At 47.2% G+C, this 18,261-nt stretch overlaps 1 protein-coding gene, 1 long non-coding RNA gene and 1 other non-coding gene across 3 annotated transcripts in view; 2 read left to right on the forward strand and 1 right to left on the reverse strand.

Moving 5' to 3' along the window:
- TENT4A (terminal nucleotidyltransferase 4A) overlaps nt 1–780 on the reverse strand; it is a 43,435-nt gene extending 42,655 nt beyond the window's left edge. Inside the window, exons 1-2 of the mRNA XM_032278838.1 lie at nt 597–780; nt 219–503 (exon numbers count right to left, since the gene is read on the reverse strand). Coding sequence (XP_032134729.1) covers nt 219–503; nt 597–780 — 469 coding nt within the window. The remainder of the gene's footprint in view (nt 1–218; nt 504–596) is intronic.
- A 3,357-nt stretch (nt 781–4,137) lies between these two features.
- LOC116552397 lies at nt 4,138–10,122 on the forward strand. The gene is made up of 3 exons (XR_004269366.1): nt 4,138–7,288; nt 8,915–9,018; nt 9,330–10,122. It is a non-coding gene; the product is annotated as an uncharacterized LOC116552397 (long non-coding RNA).
- A 6,872-nt stretch (nt 10,123–16,994) lies between these two features.
- Nucleotides 16,995–17,123, forward strand: LOC116552447. The gene has a single exon (XR_004269382.1). It is a non-coding gene; the product is annotated as a small nucleolar RNA SNORA40 (small nucleolar RNA).
- Nucleotides 17,124–18,261: the final 1,138 nt, after the last annotated feature.

Below are 18,261 nucleotides of genomic sequence, written 5' to 3' on the forward strand. Positions count from 1 at the left end.
GGGCCGGCGGCGGCGGGCGGGCCGAGCCCGGGCCTCCTGCTCGCGCCGCGCTCCCGTCGGGCTCCGGCGTGGGGCGGCGGCGGCGGTGATGGGCCCGGGCAGGCCGCGGCGGGCGGCTCCGGCGCTTGGCGCGTCCCGGCAGGCGGCTGCGGTCTCCGGGCTCCCGCTTCACGCGGCGCGGGGCGGGCGCGGGGGCCGCGGCGGCGGCGGCGTTCCACTCGGGCCGTGGGGAGAGGCCATCGGAGAGGGGCGGGCGGCGGGGCCGAGGGGGCGGGCCCAGGCGCCGCGCTGCTGAGGGATCCGCGGGAGGTGCCGCCGCCCGTGCGCGCAGCCCTCAGTCACGCTCGCGCCGCTGGCTCCGCGCTGCGGCGGCGGCGGCGGCGGCGGCGGCGGCGGAGGTGGCGGTGAAAAGACACTCTCCGCGGAGACAGCCCGGAGGAAGGAGGGGGCCGCCGCCGCCTCCGCTCCAATGAGGGGCGGGGGCGGGGGCGGGGACGGGGGCGCTGGAGGAAGCGGGGCCTCCCTTGCCGGGCCGCGTCGCCAGTACGCACGCGCGGCCGATTTCAAATCCTCCTAGACATCGCCGCCGAAGTTACGGCGCCTGCGCGCTGGGGCCCCGTCGGGCGCCGGCTGGGTGGGGACGGCGTCAGAGGCTACGCGATTGGGAGGGGCTGGAGGGAGCGGCGGCGGCGTGAGCTCTTCCAGACTAGGCCGGGGTTGGGTGGAAGAGGCAGCCGCTGGAAGGTCCGCCGCGGCGCGCAGACCAGGGCGTGCAGACATGCGTGCTAGGGCCGGGGTCTCCTGCTGCCGCCTGGCCGCGCTGCGCGTGCGCAGGGGCGCGGCCGTCGCCGACGGCGGTGGAAGTTTCGGTGCAGCCGAGCGGGGGCCGCGGACGCCACCGCTGGCATTTCCCCAGCTGGCGGGCCCTTCCCCAGCTGGCGGGCCCTTCCCCCTGACGTAAGAGCGGGCCTGGGTCGCAGATCCCGCCCCAGGTCTTTCAGCCGAAGGGCTGTGCAGCGGGTCACGCTGCGATCTCTGGGGTCCGCGCGCCGGCCCACGTGCTCCCTGCACCTCGCGGGTGATAGGCCCGCGGGCAGCGCCCGGCGGCTGGTTCCGCCGCTCCGGAGCCGGGAAGGACGCGCGGCGGAGACCTGCTCCCTAGCGAGCCTGCTTACAGGCGTTTGGTTTGTTTTTTGAAATGATTTTCTTGGCAAAAAGTAACGTGAAATTTTCCAAGCTAATTCCCTGGGAAAAATGGGCAGTACTAGCCATGAGAGGAACGGCCCGCGGGCGGCGCGGCGCGGCCCGGGCTTGGATTTTTCCAGCTGCACGGAGCGGGCCGGAGTCTGGGAAACCGCTCGCCGCCCGCAGCCTGCCGTTTGCCATCCGGATGTCCCGAGCGCCATGGAAGCCGGGTCGCCAGTGGCACTGTTTGGAATGCAGCGCCAGCCACACATCCTGTGAGGTCCAAAGCAAACGCCAGCGTCGTTGTGGATGATCGCGGTGCCCTGCGAGCCTGGGCGACCCCGCGGCTGCCGCCCTGTCCTCAGGGGGGGGTCCCTGAAACTGCTTCAGCCCAGTGGCGCCCGGGCTCCAAGCCTTTTAAGTAGAACGGGACCGGGCCTGCTTACCGGCGAGTTGGAAATGCCCCCTCCTCGCCGGCACAGATGAGTAGATATTACTCAGCGTTTGACCCTCCAAATATCAAGGTCCGTGTATTGCATACAAAGGCTTTGGGGCAAGTGGCGGTGTTTAATAATAAAAATGAATGTTTCCGACGTTTTCAGATACCTGCATATTGTACAGGTGGAAATCATGACAAGGATTAGAACGTGCATTCAGTAAACTACGGAAAACCACGCACAAGTCAAACAGCGGTTATTCTGGAGCTCTTTGCTTCCAGTGGCTCAGTCCAAAATCTTTGGTCATACCTGGCCCCTCTGTCTGTCCATAATGAACATATCCTCTTGGCTACACTGCCAGAAACATCCAGAACCCAACTGCTGCCCCTCCTCCTCCCTCCACCCCTCTTTACTTCTCTTCCCTCCACCTGCCCCTTTTAAAGCAGTGCCTCCTAAATGGCGTCCCACATTCCGCGCAGCTGCTTCTGTGATCCTTTTTAAAAAAGAAAAAAGATGTTACTGTTAAAAATCGGTTCATGCCACTCTTAGAATACTATGCAGCGGTAAAAAGGAATGAGATCATGTCCTTTGCAGGGATATGGATGGAGCTGGAAGCCACTGTCCTAAGCAAACTACCACAGGAACGTAAAACCAAACACTGCATGTTCTCAGTAATAAATGGGAGCCTAACAACGAGAACACACAAGCACAGGGAGGGGAACAACACACACTGGGATCTGTGGGGGGGGGCTGGGGGGAGGGGGAGCATCAGGATACATAGCTAATGCATGTAGGGCTTAATGCGTTGGTGATGGGTTGACAGGTGCAGCAAACCACCATGGCACACGTTTACCTATGTAACAAACTTGCATGTCCTACACATGTATCCTAAAACTTTAAAAAAGAAAAACTCATGCCACTCTTCTGCTCAAAACCCTCCAGTGGCTTCCTTTCTCACTCAGCAAAATGGAACAACCTTACTATGACCTGCAAGTCCCTTATCTCCTGGTCCTTCCCCCTTTTCCCTCAACCTCACCTCCCAGCGCTTTCCCTAACCCAAACTGTACCAGCCAAACGCACAGCTGACACACTCTTGCCTCAGGGCCTTTGCACGTGCTGTTCCATCTGCCTGGCATGCGCTCCCCCTTCCCCATCTTAGTGAGGATGTCCAAGGGGCTCTTTAAAAGGCACACATAACCCTCAGCACCCCCTGTTCCCCTTCCCTGTTTGCTTTTTCTCTTAGCACTCATCTCCATTAGTTTCCTGGAGCTGCATAACAAAATATCACAAACTGGGTGGCTTAAAACAACAAACGCACGCTCTCACAGTCCTAGAGGCTGGAAGTCCAAAATCAAATTGTCAGGAAGGCCATGTGTTCTCTGAAGGCTGTAAGGGAGAGTCTGTCCCATGCTTTCCTCTCAGCTTTCGGTGTTGCTGGCAAACCGTGGTATTCCTTGGCTTGTTGGTGCATCACCCCACTCTCTGGCACATCATCACATGATGTTTTCCTTGTGTCTGTCCTTGGCTTGTAGATGCAGCTGTGTGGAATGTGGGAAACCAGCTAGGAGGCACTGCTTTAAAATGGATGGCTCCATTCCCTGGCATCATCATCCCATTGCGTTTTCCCTGTGTCTCTGTCTCTTCTCAGAAAGACACCAGTGGCACTGGATTAGGGCCACCCTCGTGTCTTCCTCCTAACCTGATTACATCTGCAAAGAGTTTGTTTCCAAATAAGGTCACATTCGCAGGCACCCAGGGTTAGGACTTGAACATATCTTTTTGGGGGACACTATACCACCTCATATACATTTTATCTCATTTATCATCTGTGTCCTCCCCCATGCCATTAGAATGCAAGCCCTGTAAAGAGAGGATAGGAATGGCCTATCCCTGCTGTGCACCAGCTCAAGGACTGTCTGACACGTTAGTCCTGGGTGAACATTGGCAGAATGACTGGCAGCTGATTGATTGGCCCAGTGGGAATGGGCACAGGCAGTTGCCCTTGTCCAGCTTCCAGGATCTGTTACACAGGATGTCATTGTTTACGTATTTTAAGTTTTTCTTGATTGCCTCATGCTCTGTCTTTGCAGTTTGCTTCTAGCTAATCCTCCTTAATTTGATTCACCAGCCACCACACAACATTTTGTAATCAAAGCCAAGGTTTCGTTATTTATATATGTGATCATAAATATTTTTAGGTAAATTAAAAGCTGTGTATATATATATATATATATATATATATATATATATACGTGTGTGTGTATGTATGTATGTGTGTGTATGTGTATATATATATATAAATTTTTCCAGGCTAGAATGTAGTGACACAATCCTGGCTTGCTGCAACTTCTGCCTCCAGGCTGAGAATCAAGCTGTTCTCATGCCTCAGCCCCTTGAGTAGCCGGGGTTACAGGTGTGCACCACCACACCCTACTAACGTTTGTATTTGTAGTAGAGACGAGGTTTCACCATGTTGGCCAGGCTGACCTCCAGTGAGCCACCTGCCTCAGCCTCCCAAAGTGCTGGGATTACAGGCCTGAGCCACTGCACCCAGCTGCAGTATATTTCTTAATGCAATCAAGAAACATACTGAGCATAAAATGCAGTTTTTGAGATGCTGGGCAAGGAGGATCTTTCTCTTTATCAAGTTCCCATTCCCCTTTTGGGCCAAAACCCACTCTTCTATGTCTCTGGTGTTGGAGGAAGAGTAATATTAGAGATGACACAAGTTTTTAGTGATTTGTTCCTGTGGGAAAAAATGGCTTACAAAGTGTATTCCATGGGCTACCCATGCCAGAATTAGCAATGCTGGTTAAAATGCAGATACCTGGAGCTCACCCAATCTACTGAAACTCTCCAGGAGCAAGCCCAGGAATCTCTATTTTAAGTAAATTTTCTGAGAAATTCTAAAACACAGTGAAGTTTGAAAACCTCTACCTAAATCAGAGTTCCCAAATTCAATTGCTCACAGGTGCCAAATGAGTAACTAAAACAAAGTGTGTATGTATTAGTGAGCTACTGCTGGGCAAGAAACCACACCAAGCTCAAGACTTAAAATAAGTGTTTGGTATTGCTCACAAGTCTACAAATCAACTAAGTGGTTTTGCTGCTCTGGGCCAAACACAGCTGATCTTGCTGCACTCAGCTGGCCCATCAGGTGAAGGCTCGCTGGGCTAGAGTAGCCTAGCTGGCAGCTGGGGCACCAGAGTTGACAGGGCCATGAGTCTCTTGTTATCCAACAGGCTGACCCAGGCTTGTTCTCAGGTAGCTGAGAACAAGAATGCAAGCAGACACGCACAAGGCTCAGAACTGACATGCTATCACTTCCTTACCATTCTATGAGCCAAAGCAAGTGGCAAGGCCTTGACAAGTCAGGGGGTGAGAAAGAAGCCTCCACCTCTTGACGGAAAGAGCCGCATCACATTGCAAGGTGAATGGGGCAGTAGAAGGGGGAGAATGGGGGGTGAATTATGCTAACCTCTACCTCTGTTATCACATGACATCCTCCCCTGTGTATCTCTCTATGCCTTCTCTTCTTATAAGGACACCAGTCATTGGATTTGGGGCCTATTCTAAATCCAGGATTATTTCATCTGAAGATTCTTAGCTAATTACACCTGCAAAGACCCTATTTCCAAATAAGGTTTTGTTCTGAGGTTCTGGGTGGACACTAGCAGGTTGCATAATGTCCAATGTACTACAGAGGCTTCAATAAAACAGAAAAGTTATTTTGCTCCCATAATAAGAAATCCAGCAAGAGAGAGCCATTGGCATGGTGGCCCAGTGCCCCAGGATGTCCGAGCTGACCTGTCTGACATTCCCCTGGCCTTTACCTAATGGCTGCTGTGGCTCCAACCCTCATGTCCACAGAAAGGAGGTGGGGGGAGAAGGACAGTGACCTTCTATCTGTGACCCTTTGTATCAGAAAAGCAAACTTTTTCCAAGAAACCTTGCGTTAGATTTGTCCTCAAATCTTGTTGACTAGAGCTGGTTTTAAGGCCACTCCGAGTGCAAGAGAGTCTGAGAAATTGAGACACAGGATGAGACACAAAATGATCATGAATGACCTAAACCAATCATGAGCCACTGTTTGTGCTGGTCTTATGTTGAAAGGAACTGGGTCTGTTAGTAAAGAAGCAGGAAGTGGGTCTCATATAGAGCCAATGTCTGCCGCCTGCAGTCTCTTCTAAATTCAGTCTATACAAGTCTGGTTCTGAGAGCCTGCAAAGACCCTGTTTCCAATAAGGTCTTTTTCTGAGGTTCTGGGTGAATGTGAATTTTGGAAGGATACTTTCTGGCCTACTACAGAGGCTTCAATGTTCTGATGAAATTCAGTTTTCGACCTTGAATAGAGTATCCCCACCAAGAGAGTGCAACCCACAAGAAATAGCCTCTTCTTCCCAACCACTCTGGAGCAGGGTTGTCAACCAGAGCTGACTGTCTCCCCCAGGGGACATGTGGCAATATCTGGAGACACTTTGGACTGTCAAGACTGGGGGTAGTTGCTGGGTCCCAGGGTCAAGCACACACAGATGACAAATTCGGTCTCTGAGTGAGGGCCCAAAGAAGCTCTCAGCGCATGTGTGATGTACACATGTGTGCAGGGTACTAGTGGGAGACAGAGGAAGGGGACCCAGAGGTGTTGCCAGACTGATCCTAGAAGATGCAGAGAATTAGCCTAACAGAGGAAGGACGTTCCAGGATGAGGATCGGCCAGAGAAGCAGCCCTGAGTACAGAAATGCCCTGAGCTCTCAGTGGCCAGGGCCCATGCATGACAGCAGAAATCGAATGTGAGGCTGTGGACCAAGGCCAGGCACAGGTAGAGTGTGCCATGTGACAGCACTTTTGCGGGTGCCAGTAAAAGCTGTACCCCGAAGAGGTATGGTCTGACATGCGTTTTAAGAAAAGTTCACTTTGTCTTAACAGATGGAATTATGAGAGGGCAAGATTGAAGATGGAGATAAAGGTTGGGGGAATGGCTGGTTGAGAGTAATGTAAAATCAGTAATGGTATGGACAGTGTTAGGTGTGGAAAAAATTATTTAGGAGAAAATAAATTAGGATCAGTCATTATAGTTGCTATAAGAAACAATGTCAAATCAGAGTGGCATGATGTGTTAGGAGTTTAGTTCTTATTCACTTCCCAGTCCACTGTGGGCCTGCCATGGGGCCTAGGGTATGGGGAAGGAGAACTCTGCCTCAGACAGTCATTCAGGGATCCTGGCTCTTTCATGCAAAAGTTCTGCCATTCCCTTAGGCCCTGGAGTTTTCAGCTAGTTTTCTGCAGAGGGTCAGCAAAGGGGTGAAGGGAAGAAATAGGATGGAGCATCCTGCTGGAGGATTAGGGTTCAGGCCTGGGGGGGTGGCCAGCACATCACTCACATGCCTATCTTGCTGACCAGAACTCAGACATGTGGCCCCATCTAACCTGGGGGAGGCTGGAATGTATAGCCCTGCTGAGAGCCCAGGACAAAAAGGAGCTGGATCTGGCAAGCGCACCGCACTGACTTTACCATAACATGTTTAGGAGGTAAATCATCAGGGCTCTATAACTGATTCACCGTGGAGGACAGAGAAAGGAAAAACCAGAGAGCTTCCAGGTTTCCACCAAGGAGTTTGGAACAGGATGCCTTAGATGGTGAATACAGCAGCCACTGCCTGAGCAAGTAAGATGATGCCTTCATTTAAAAATCAGTGTGTAGCTTAACACTCACTGCCCGTTTTAACGTGTGACCTGCATTCCATGTGTTGGAGAAATGTTTCCTTTTTCTTTATTTTTTTAAAATGAATATAATTTACAATGTAAAAGGTTAAGTAATGTGAAAGTGAAACAGAAAAATCCTCCCTTTTCAATATTCCTTTCTCATCTGATAAAGACCTCTTCCTTTCTTTCTCCTGACTCCCTACCTTGGGCCTAAATCAACAACCAGAAGCCTTCCTGTGTGTTACATGACAACACACCAGACTGCAGGCACCGCCACCCCAGACACTTCCTGCAGCTCAAGTCACCAAGTTTGCCATGCCCCTAACTGAGGTCACTGGCAGCCCAGCACCAAGCCTCACTGGCACCAAGGGCAAGGGGTTACTAAACATGGCTCCGCACAGATAAACAGTTCTAGGAAATGAAAATAAACCCAGACCATCCATCTCAGGGGAAGTTTGCTGGATTTTCTCTTATAAGAGTCTTTCAACAGGGTGTACAACTCATTCTCAAATTTAGATTTCTGTTTTTTTTTAAGAACAGGGGCTGTAGAACCAATTTAACTGACTTTACCGTCATCTGCCATTTCCTGGCTGTGTGGCCTCAGGCACACTGATTAACCTTGCTGGTCTCAGAATGGAGACAAATTGTGATAACTCATACTTGGGACTGTGTGAAGATGAAAAGCAGCCATGTCCATGAGGTGCTTACGAGAGTGACCGGCGCAGCAGACCTATTCTGCTTATGCCACCTGCCCACTGTTATTTCTCCTTGATTCTTAAAGAAGCTGAAATTTTCTTTAAATCTTCTCCTTCTCTTGTTGCGTCCTCTAATTGAGGGGAGGAGGCAGTCAGTGACTTCTGCTCCATGCTTTCTGTTCTTGGTTCGGGCTCCAACTTCTCCATTAATAGAAGACAATGGCTGTCCTGCTCCCAGCTCTAATGAGCTAATTAATTTTTCTATTTCTCTAATCATTCTCTATTCCCTGCCAAACCCTCTGGGTGTCTGTTTTGTTCTATTGTTTGAGCCTGGACATTGAGGGTAGGCTGGGGGCATCGCTAGTCCCGATAATTGCAAACCTATGCACTTGGTCATACCTTCTATACATGACACAAAAACCAGAGGCAAGCGGAGCCTCGCGGGCCTCAGAAAGGAAACCATAGACTTGTGCGCCTTCATCGCAGGCCAGGCTTTCCTTCCCCCTTGGTAGGAAGGTGAAGACCTGGAGATTTTTGAGTCAGGTGATCAAGGTCAAATTGACATACTCTTGCATGCCCTGTGGAACAGTACTGGGCAGGGACACATCGGGACAAGAGCCCAGTTAGGAGGCTATGGCAGTCCCGCAGAAGGAGATTTGGGAGGCGGGGGTTAAATGGGGGTGCAGCGTGGATTTGGATGCAGCATGGATTTTGAAGTAGAGCCTGCCATGGGGACCGAGTAGGGAGGGGGGCGAAGAGTGAGCAAAGCATTGGGTCAGTGGCCTCAGCCATGGATGAAAGTCTTATTTCCTGAGATGGGGAATACTGGGTGGGACAGGAAGCACTCCTCTTTAGGAAATGCTAAATTGAAGACATCCCTCATACATCCCCAGGAGAGAGCTGGACACAGAGACTTGCATTTAGAAGAGAAGCTGGTCTGGAAAGGGCCGTCAGGGAGCAAGCCCTGCCTGGCTGGCATGTAGCAGAGCTGCATGGGGTGAGCTCACCCGGGCGGGCGGGGACGGGTGTGGAAATCTCAGAGAAGCAGGGTGGGAGCAGCCTGAGGGTTTGCGGGGTGGGGGCGGGAGGCGGATGGGGAAGTGGGATTGCCATTTGTCTATGAGAATTCACTGATGGCATTTTAAACCCTTTCAAATTTCTGAATAGGTTTGAGGTGTGTGTTATAAGTTTTCACGGCCCTGTTCAATGAAATATTTGGGTAATTACTACACTCCGGAAACTGGCGCAAGTCCACTGAGGCCTAAAAATAGCAAGTTTACAGACCTGTGGATTCTTTTCTCATGACAGGGAGGCCTCACAGGCCCTGCCAGGCAGCCCGGGAGGCGCAGGCCGCCCTTAGAGACAAGACAGAGGCTGGACACAGAGCCTGACTGGCCGAGACCTTTCCAGTGAATTCTGTGCCACCAGAAGGACAGGCGTAGGTGACGGCTGGTGCCCTCACTAGGTCACAGTGAGCTGTTTGTTGAGAAAAGTGCTGCTTGTAATTTTACTTTCCCTCTGAATGATAGTCGCTTCTTTCTGAATGTTAGCCATTACACATATGCTGGCTAAAATCACAAAGGCCACAGCAGCACAAAGGCCGGGGCAGGCAGGGGTGGGAGAAGCACCGGACACATGCATTCCAAACATGGCGGCAGCCCTGAACATGAGTGAGTGACCAGGGAATCCACTTCCAAGGTTTTCCTCACTTGCATAATCATCCATTGTGAAAAGTGATTCAGTACCAACAAAGACATGACCACAAAACCGCTGTTTAGGGAAAAATACAGGAGAGGTCATTATTCACGGCTGTTGTTTACTTCTTTGAATTGGAAGAGTGGTTTTAGCTGTGAAATGCCTCCATGTAGCTGGGAGAGCATGGGCTCTTCTATGGGAGTATTTGAGGACCTCAACCCTGGATCCGGACTCTGGTTTGCAATTGCAGTTCAAGATGTCGGTATTCAAAGGAGGGAGGCCAGGAGAACACAGGCACCTACACAAAGGGGTTTGCAGGAGGTGTGTGACTGCTGGAGGCTGTCCGCGGCGCACTACTTCTCCCTGCAGACGCCTGGGAAAGCACAGTGCATACTGTCACCACCTGTCTTGGCAACATGCCTTAGGCCAGGCACAGAGGCTGTGGCGGAGGGTCACTTTTTTCTTTTTTTGTTTTGTTTTTGGTTTTTTGAAACAGAGTCTCACTCTGTCACCCAGGCTCGAGTGCAGTGAAGCAATCTCAGCTCACTGCAACCGCTGCCTCAGGAGGCTGAGGCAGGGTTCAAGTGATTCTCCTGCCTCAGCCTTCTGAGTAGCTGGGATTACGGGTGTGCATCACCATGCTGGCTAATTTTTTTTGTATTTTTAGTAGAGGCAGAGTTTTACCATGTTGACCAGGCTGGTCGAAAACTCCTGACCTCAGGTGATCTCCCTACCTCAGCCTCCCAAAGTGTTGGGATTACAGGCATGGGCCACCATATCCAGCCTCCTTTTTTTTTTTTTTTTTTTTTTTATAGAGATGGGGTCTTGCTATGTTGCCCAGAAGCTAGAGACCAGACTGGCAACATAGGAAGAACCCATCTCTATTTTTAAAAAAATTAGGTGTAGTGGTGCACGCTACATTCCCAGGTACTTAGCCATCTGCACTGGGAGAAGCATTTGGGCACTGGAGGGCGAGGCTGTGGTGAGTTATGATGGCATCACCGCACTTCAGCCTGGGCAACAGAGCAAGGCCCTGCCTTGAAAAAGAGAGGCAAAGCAGGGCAGGGCAGGGAGAGGCAAGGTAAGGGGAGGGGAGGGGAAGGAAAGGAAAAAGGAAAGGAAAGGGGCAGCCTGCCTGGCATTGCAGAAGATCCCATGCACCTCTCTGGAACATGGGAAGTGGTCGTGATGCATGAAAGAGCATGCCGGCCCAGGGCGTGCTTTGTTCAGCCCACTCTATGTTTTCTAAGGTTTAAATGTTAATCTCTTTATTAGTTAGCTCTTGCTTATTTATGATGCAGTAACACACAGCCCCAGGACCTCAGAGGTTCATAGGAACAGCATAGGAACATTGGTGGCAGCTCTCCTCCCAGGCTACGCCACATCTTGGCTCCCATGTTTGGGCACTCAGGCTGGAGTAGCACCCATCTCAGTCACGTGGCAAAGGAAGGGGAGACATGGTGAAACCGCACGTGGCCCTGAAGATTCTGCTGGATATAGTAGTGTCAGACCAAATTCCATGTCATTGCCCAATGGAATACCAGGGAGGCCCTGCAAGCCACGTGGTGAGGTCGGCTGTGTGGGCCTCTGACCAAGATGACAGACAGACAGCGCTGGAGAACAAATGGGAGGCTCTGTTTCGCTTCTTTTCTTGAAGTCTTGATGCAACAGGAATGGGAAGTTCTAATACCATCCTCAAGAGTCCTTTACACCAAGAACGTGTCTCCCACGCACCATGCCCCTCTGCCTCTCTCTCACCATGGCCCAGTCCACGCAGGGTGGTCCCAGCTTGTGCTCAGTTTTGCAGCCCCTACGCTAATAAATGGAGTGCTGTTTACTACCTCGGTCTGGCCAGCTGTAAACACAGCCACTAACAAGGTGATTGCTTTTTATCATAAAAATCCTTGAGAGCATTGGATATTCTGACCTCGAGATGTCCAGAAACAAGAGGAAAAAAAAAACATTTCAACACTCTCAAAAATTTTGCTGTCTTTGTGTCCAGCTCCCTCTTGATTCTTAGATGGTTAAATTCATCTCCTTGTGCGTTTCATATTCAGTTATTCAATGACTCTATCTGTGGTTCTCCCCATGTGGTGGGTGCAGGGCACGTAGCCAGCAATGGATGGCCGGAATCCAGCCCCGGGGTGCTTCCCATCATGGGCTCAGAATGAGGACTCAGGGTTGGTCATCTCCCACGGCTCCAGCACCATTCCTGTACCTGATGGCAGGCACAAAGGCAAGGTTTTCAGAGCAGATGTTCAATATTCTGTGTAAAAAACGTCAGCATTACTAACAGAGTAAGCAGTGGGTAGAATGTGAGTCATCTTGGAGGGATGTTGGCTTTGTGTTCTTCTCAATTGTTCTGTAATAAAGGAGTTTCTAGAGAGTGGAAACAGCAGAAAAGATGCACCATTGACACAAATGGTCATATGCATTGCACGGTTTTTCATTCAGGGGTGTTTTCCACAGCCTCTTCCTCGCTGTCAGTGGTCCAGCCCCTGCCTGGACACCTCTGTTGGGTCCATTTGTCACGATCCCACTCTCTCCCCCCGCTGTACGCTCTAGTGTTGTCACCACCTTGCTGGCACTCTCCCCCCAGCCACCCTGAGTCCTTCAGACCCTCAGCTGCAGCCTGCTTCTATGCTGCAGGGCCTGAGTGCTGCCCTCTCTGTCTGGGAAAGCTGTCCATGAGCCGCTCAAGCCGCCCCGCTTCCTGTCGCCCCTGGAATCTGGCTCAGCTGTCTTGGGGAGCCCCTCTCTTGTGTCCCTGGTCCTTTGACACGTTGGTCATGTCACTGCAGGTTTACTCACTTATGTCCCTGCTCTAGCTGCCTGTACCTGGGAACAGGGATGATGCCAACTCTGTCTACTCTTGTATGGAAAAGCTCAGTAAAGGGCCTGGCAGACAGCTGTGTCCAAAGCATAGTTGTTGACTGAATAAAAATAAAGCCACTGACACTCCCTAATCCTAGACTTCCATCTCCAGACCAGCTGATTTTTCAGCCACTCATCCACTTGCTGAAGCCCAGAACCTACCAGAGCTGGTTTGCCCAGTCCTGCGCAAGCTACGGGCTGCGTTATCTGTGACCCGTGGCTCAGGGTGCACTGTTTCCTGGACGCCCCTCAACATCACTTTTGCCTCTCCCAGCGCGGTCCCAGCCTTCCAGACCTGAGTCCAACCAAAACCTCTGAAAAGCTTTCCTGTCCACATCACCCTTAAAATAATGAAATGAAGAGAGAGAAATTTGTAAAAATTGTGAAAATTACTATGGCGATTGTGAAAATGGACAATAGGGCTTTTCTTATTGCCTTGAATTACATTAGCTCTTACACTTTTTAATTTTCACCCTTTTGCTCAGCAGCCCCAGTGGACTCTAGGCTTTGTCCCTGCAGGAGCCTGGCCTCCCAGAATCTAAGCCCTTCACTGGACCCAGCTCCATGGCCTGCAGGCAGGAGGCCCTCAATGAACACGGGCTGGCATGGTGTGAATTCACCACCCTGCCTCTCCCCTCCTTCGTACTTCCCAGGAGGGGAAATACAACAGGCGTGTCCAGCATCACAGGGCAGAAACTCTCCACAAAAGCCTCAGACTAGACTAAGAGAGACATTATTCACTTCCAAATGCTCCAAACGGCAAAAGAGTGAGCCTGAGGACAAGAAAAGTATTCAGGACTGTAAATATTTAAGGAGCAACCACTCAATGCCAAGGATGCTGGGCTCTGAGCCAAACCACATTCAGGAAGAGACCAGTGTACAGCATGAAAGACTTAGGTTTTCACATTTGTTTGAAAACGTAAGCAATTACTAAGTAAAAATTAAAAGACTGGCTCCGTGTGGTGGCTCATCCCAGCACTTCGGGGAGGCTAAAGCAGGAGGGCCACTTGAGGCCAGGAATTTGAGACCGGCTTGGCCAATATAGCAAAACCCTGTCTCTATAAAAAATTTTTAAAATAGGCCATGCATGGTAGTGTGCACCTGTAATCCCAGCTTTGGGGGAGGATCACCTGGGATGGTCAAGGCCGCAGTGAGTTGTGTTTGTACCACTGCACTCCAGCCCGGATGACAGAGCGAGACCTTACCTCAAAAGAAAAAAAAAATTGAAATAGGTTGCTTAATTAGGAAAGTCATATTCATAGCCCTAAAACTTTCAAAGAAACTGTCACATAGGGTACAAGAAGATAATTCAATTTACTTTGTCTTCCTCTTCAGCTCAATCACATAATCTTTGTAAAATTCACTTTCATTCCTTTTGAATGGGACTTGTGCTTCTCAACTGGAATGATACTTTTCATCATAAAGTTAGAGAGGGATCTTGGCTAACTTTTTTTCCAGAGAAGCTGACTCTTTTCTGGACAGTGCACTCAGCATAATTTAGAGACACACATTATAGCGCATGTTTTCCAGAAGGCACACAGCTACTGGAGGGAAATGGGAGGAATTTTCACCTCTTTCTTTTACACTAATTCCTAAGAAGGAGTTTGTGAAGCTTGGAGTGTCATAAAAAGTACATGCATAAATGGCCATAATTATATTATTAGTTAAAGGCTTGATTAGTGACAGACAGATGAATCCATTTCAAGTCTAAACAATAAAATGACAAACTATAAAGGTGGTTCTCAAATCATTCCATGGGGGAGGTAGAAAGCTGTGTTCTAAAAGTATTGTATTTGCAAAATGCCTGAAGCAAGCAAAACATGCTGCTGAGGGAAAGTCATCTGCAGAATTCAAAATTTTGAAGCGGCTATGAACCCAGCACATTATTTATATCCTGCTAGCTTAGGAGTTTTTAAAAACTAGGTAAGTTTAATTTCAAATTGTAACTTCTTAGGACCGAAAGTCTCCTGATACCTAAAATGTGACCTATATTTTCATGGGAGAAAAAGTGATATTTATGGTAAATTTGAGCCCATTATTGGAAAAATCTTCTAAATATATAAGTTTTTTATGAGAGAAAGGTTCGAAGGCAAAAAAATGTTTCCAACTAGTGGATCATGAAACATAAAGTAATGGTTCAGTGGGTTAGTATAATATTTTAAGAATAGTGACCAACCACTGTGAACGGGAAAAAGATTCATGGAGTACTTTTTCTGACCGTTGAGTCATGCTTAGAATTTTCTCACCCAACCAAATACATATATTCAACATCTACCTTTACAATTCACATGTAAAATGTTAATGCAGGCAAGGTGCGGTGGTGCATGCCTGCAATCTCAGCACTTTGGGAGGCTGAGACAGGAGGATCACTTGAGTTCAGGAGTTCAAGACCAGCCTGGGCAACATAGCGAGAACTCGTCTCTACAAAATAAAAATCAAAAAATTAGCCAGATGTGGTGGCACATACTTGTCGTTCCAGCTACTGCAGAGGCTGAGGTGGGAGATTGCTTGAGGGGTTCGAGACTGCAGTGAACTACGACCATGCTGCTATACTCCAGCCTGGGCAACAGAGCGAGACTTTGTCTCCAGAGGGGGGAAAAAAACTTTAATACACTTTAAATTTATTTTGTGCAAGACATAAGATAAGAAATATATTTTTTCTAAATGGTAATGCATTCCAATATACTATTTCTCCAGTTACTGAGATTATGATATCATAAATTCTTACAGAAACTTGAATATGTTTCTAAAGTTTCTGTTGAGTTCCAGTGATTGGTCTATTTACTCCTTGACCAGAAACATACTGTTTTGATTATTAGATTATAAATTTATATATTTAATATCTAGTAAGACTATACTCCTCCTCCAAAATTCAATGTTATTTTACCAAAAAAAAATCTTGTGTATTCAAGCAAATGTATTGTTCTAGATAAATCAGGATAATTTTGGTAAGTTCAAAAACAAAACCCCAGTGGAGTTCTATAAATGTAAATGTATTACATTACATTTTTAGATTCTACAAATGGATTCTATCAACTTGTGTTCCATATATGTGAGAATTAATACAGGAAGTCCTAGCCAGAGCAATCAGGAAAAATAAAGAATAAAGGACATTCAAATTGGAAAGGAGGATGCTTAGAATTTTCTAAGGAGGAAGTCAAAACTGTCTGTTTATTGATGATATAATACTATACCTAGAAAACTCTAAAGACTCCTAGATCTCATAAATAAATTCAGTAAACTCTCAGGTTATAAAATCAGTATATACAAATCCAGAGCAATGCTATACACCAACAATGACCAAGCTGAGAATAAAATCAAGAACCCAATCCCTTTTACCATTACCACAAAATATCTAGGAATATACTTAATCAAAGAGGTGAAATATGTCTCCAAGGAGAACTACAAAATACTGCTGAAAGAAATAATAGAAAATACAAATAGTAGTACGTAGCATGCTCATAGAGTGGGAGAATCAATATTGTGAAAATGGCCATACTGCCTAAAGCAATCTACAGATTCAGTGCAATTCCTACCAACATCATTTTTTATGGAATTAGAAAAACAATCCTAAAATTCATATGAAACTAAAAAAAGAGCCTGAATATCTAAAACAATGCTAAATGAAAAGAACAAATTTGGAGACATCACATTACCTGACTTTAAATTATATGACAAGGGTTATAGTAACCAACACAGCATGCTGTTGGTATAAAAGTAGATACATAGACCCATGGAACAGAATAAAGAACCAGAAATAAAGCCAAATACTTACAAGCAATTATCTTTGACAAAGCACACAAAACAAACTGGGGAAAGGACACTCTACTCAATAAAAGATGCTGGGAAAATCAGCCACATTCACAAGAATGAAACTGGATCTCTATCTCTTACCATATACAAAAATTAACTCTAAATGGATTGAAGACTTAAATCTCAGACCTGAAACCATAAAAATATTCCAGGAGAAAACCTAGAAAAAACTCTTCTGGACATTGGCCTAAGCAAAGAATTTAAGACTAAGATCTCAAAAGCAAATGTAACAGAAACCAAAATAAATAAATGGGATGTAATTAGACTAAAAAGCATCTCCACAACAAAAGAAATAATCAACAGAGTAAACAGACAACAAACATAATGGGAGAAAATATTTGCAAAGTATGCATCTGACAAAGACCTAATTTTCACAATCTATAAGAAACTCAAACAAATCATCAAAAAAAATCCCATTAAAAAGTGAACAAATGCCATGAATGGACAGTTCTCAAAAGAAGACATACATGCAACCAATAAATGTAGGAAAAAGTGCTCAACGTCACTAATCATCGGGGAAATGCAAATTAAAACTAGGTTGAGATACTACCTTACTCCAACCAGAATGGCCATTATTAAAAAGTAAAAAACTGCACTTAACGTATGTTTTTGTTTAACTGTGGACAAAAGACTTATGGATAGGTGTAAAAAATAAATCCTCTCTTGCAACCCAGAACTCATTGTTCAGTATGAGTTTTGATACATACAAGAAGGGATATTATGATAACTGAGACAGTTAATTGATGGGAATATTGATAGCTATCAAGGTTGCTTCCTGGCTAGGCGCAATGGCTCAAGCTTGCAATCCCCATAATGGGGTGGGAATATTGCTTGAAGTCAGGAGTTCAAGACCAGCCTGGGCAAGAAAGTAACAAACACCTCATCTCAACAAAAATTTAAAAATTAGCTGGGTCTTGGGGCATGTGCCTGTACTTGCAGCTATTCTGGAAAGGGAGACTGAGGCAAAAGGATTGAGCCCAGGAGTTGGAGGCTGCACTGAGCTTTGATGGCACCACTGTACTCCAGCCTGGGAAACAAAGACAGACTGTTTCTTCATTTCAAAAGATTATAGGACTGTACAATGGTTAAAACAGCATGGGATATAAGAGAAATCCTCAGCAGTATTAATTTTGCATTCCAATTTCATGTTGACTTGACATAAGATGGCTTTTTGTTTTAAAGGCTTTTATGTTGAGAACATGATGTCTGGATTTAAAGGTATTGGCATATTTTCACACATCTATACTATTCTTGAGTGTGATCGCTTAGGAATGAATATGATTTGAACTCATTCATGTTAAGAGAGGGTGTCAAATTGAGAACCAGGCAGATCCACCACCTGCAGTAAAAAGGACCCTAAAGTAAATTGGTTGAAGAAATCAGATCCCAAAGATTCTTGGTAAATTTTGAAGTCTTCATCAGGGTATCCATATTAAAAGGAGGTGACAGAAGCCAAAATAGAAGAGTTATGGGCTGACAGGACAACTGAATTAAAATAAGCATCAGTTTCATTAAAAAGGGCTCACTTGAAGATAAATCTTTTCACTCCAGCTCTTTAGAGGATCTAATGTGACCTTGATGGACAGTAGAAGAAATCACAAGGAATTCCTTGAATAAAACTTTATTGACTTTCAAAAATAAAATAAAAAGTCAAAAAACAATAGATGTTGGCATGGATGTGTTGAAAAGTGAACATTCATACATTGTTAGTGGGGATGTAAATTAACACAGCCTCTATGGAAAACAGTTTGGAGATTTCTCAAAGAACTGAAAGTAAATCTACCATTCAACCCAGCAGTCCCTCTACTGTGTATCACCCAAAGGAAAAGAAGTCATTAAATCAAGACAGTTTTGGACA

This window comes from Sapajus apella, unplaced genomic scaffold (genome assembly GCF_009761245.1).
Source record: "Sapajus apella isolate SASKATOON/1434 unplaced genomic scaffold, GSC_monkey_1.0 scaffold11, whole genome shotgun sequence".
NCBI lineage: Eukaryota > Metazoa > Chordata > Mammalia > Primates > Cebidae > Sapajus > Sapajus apella.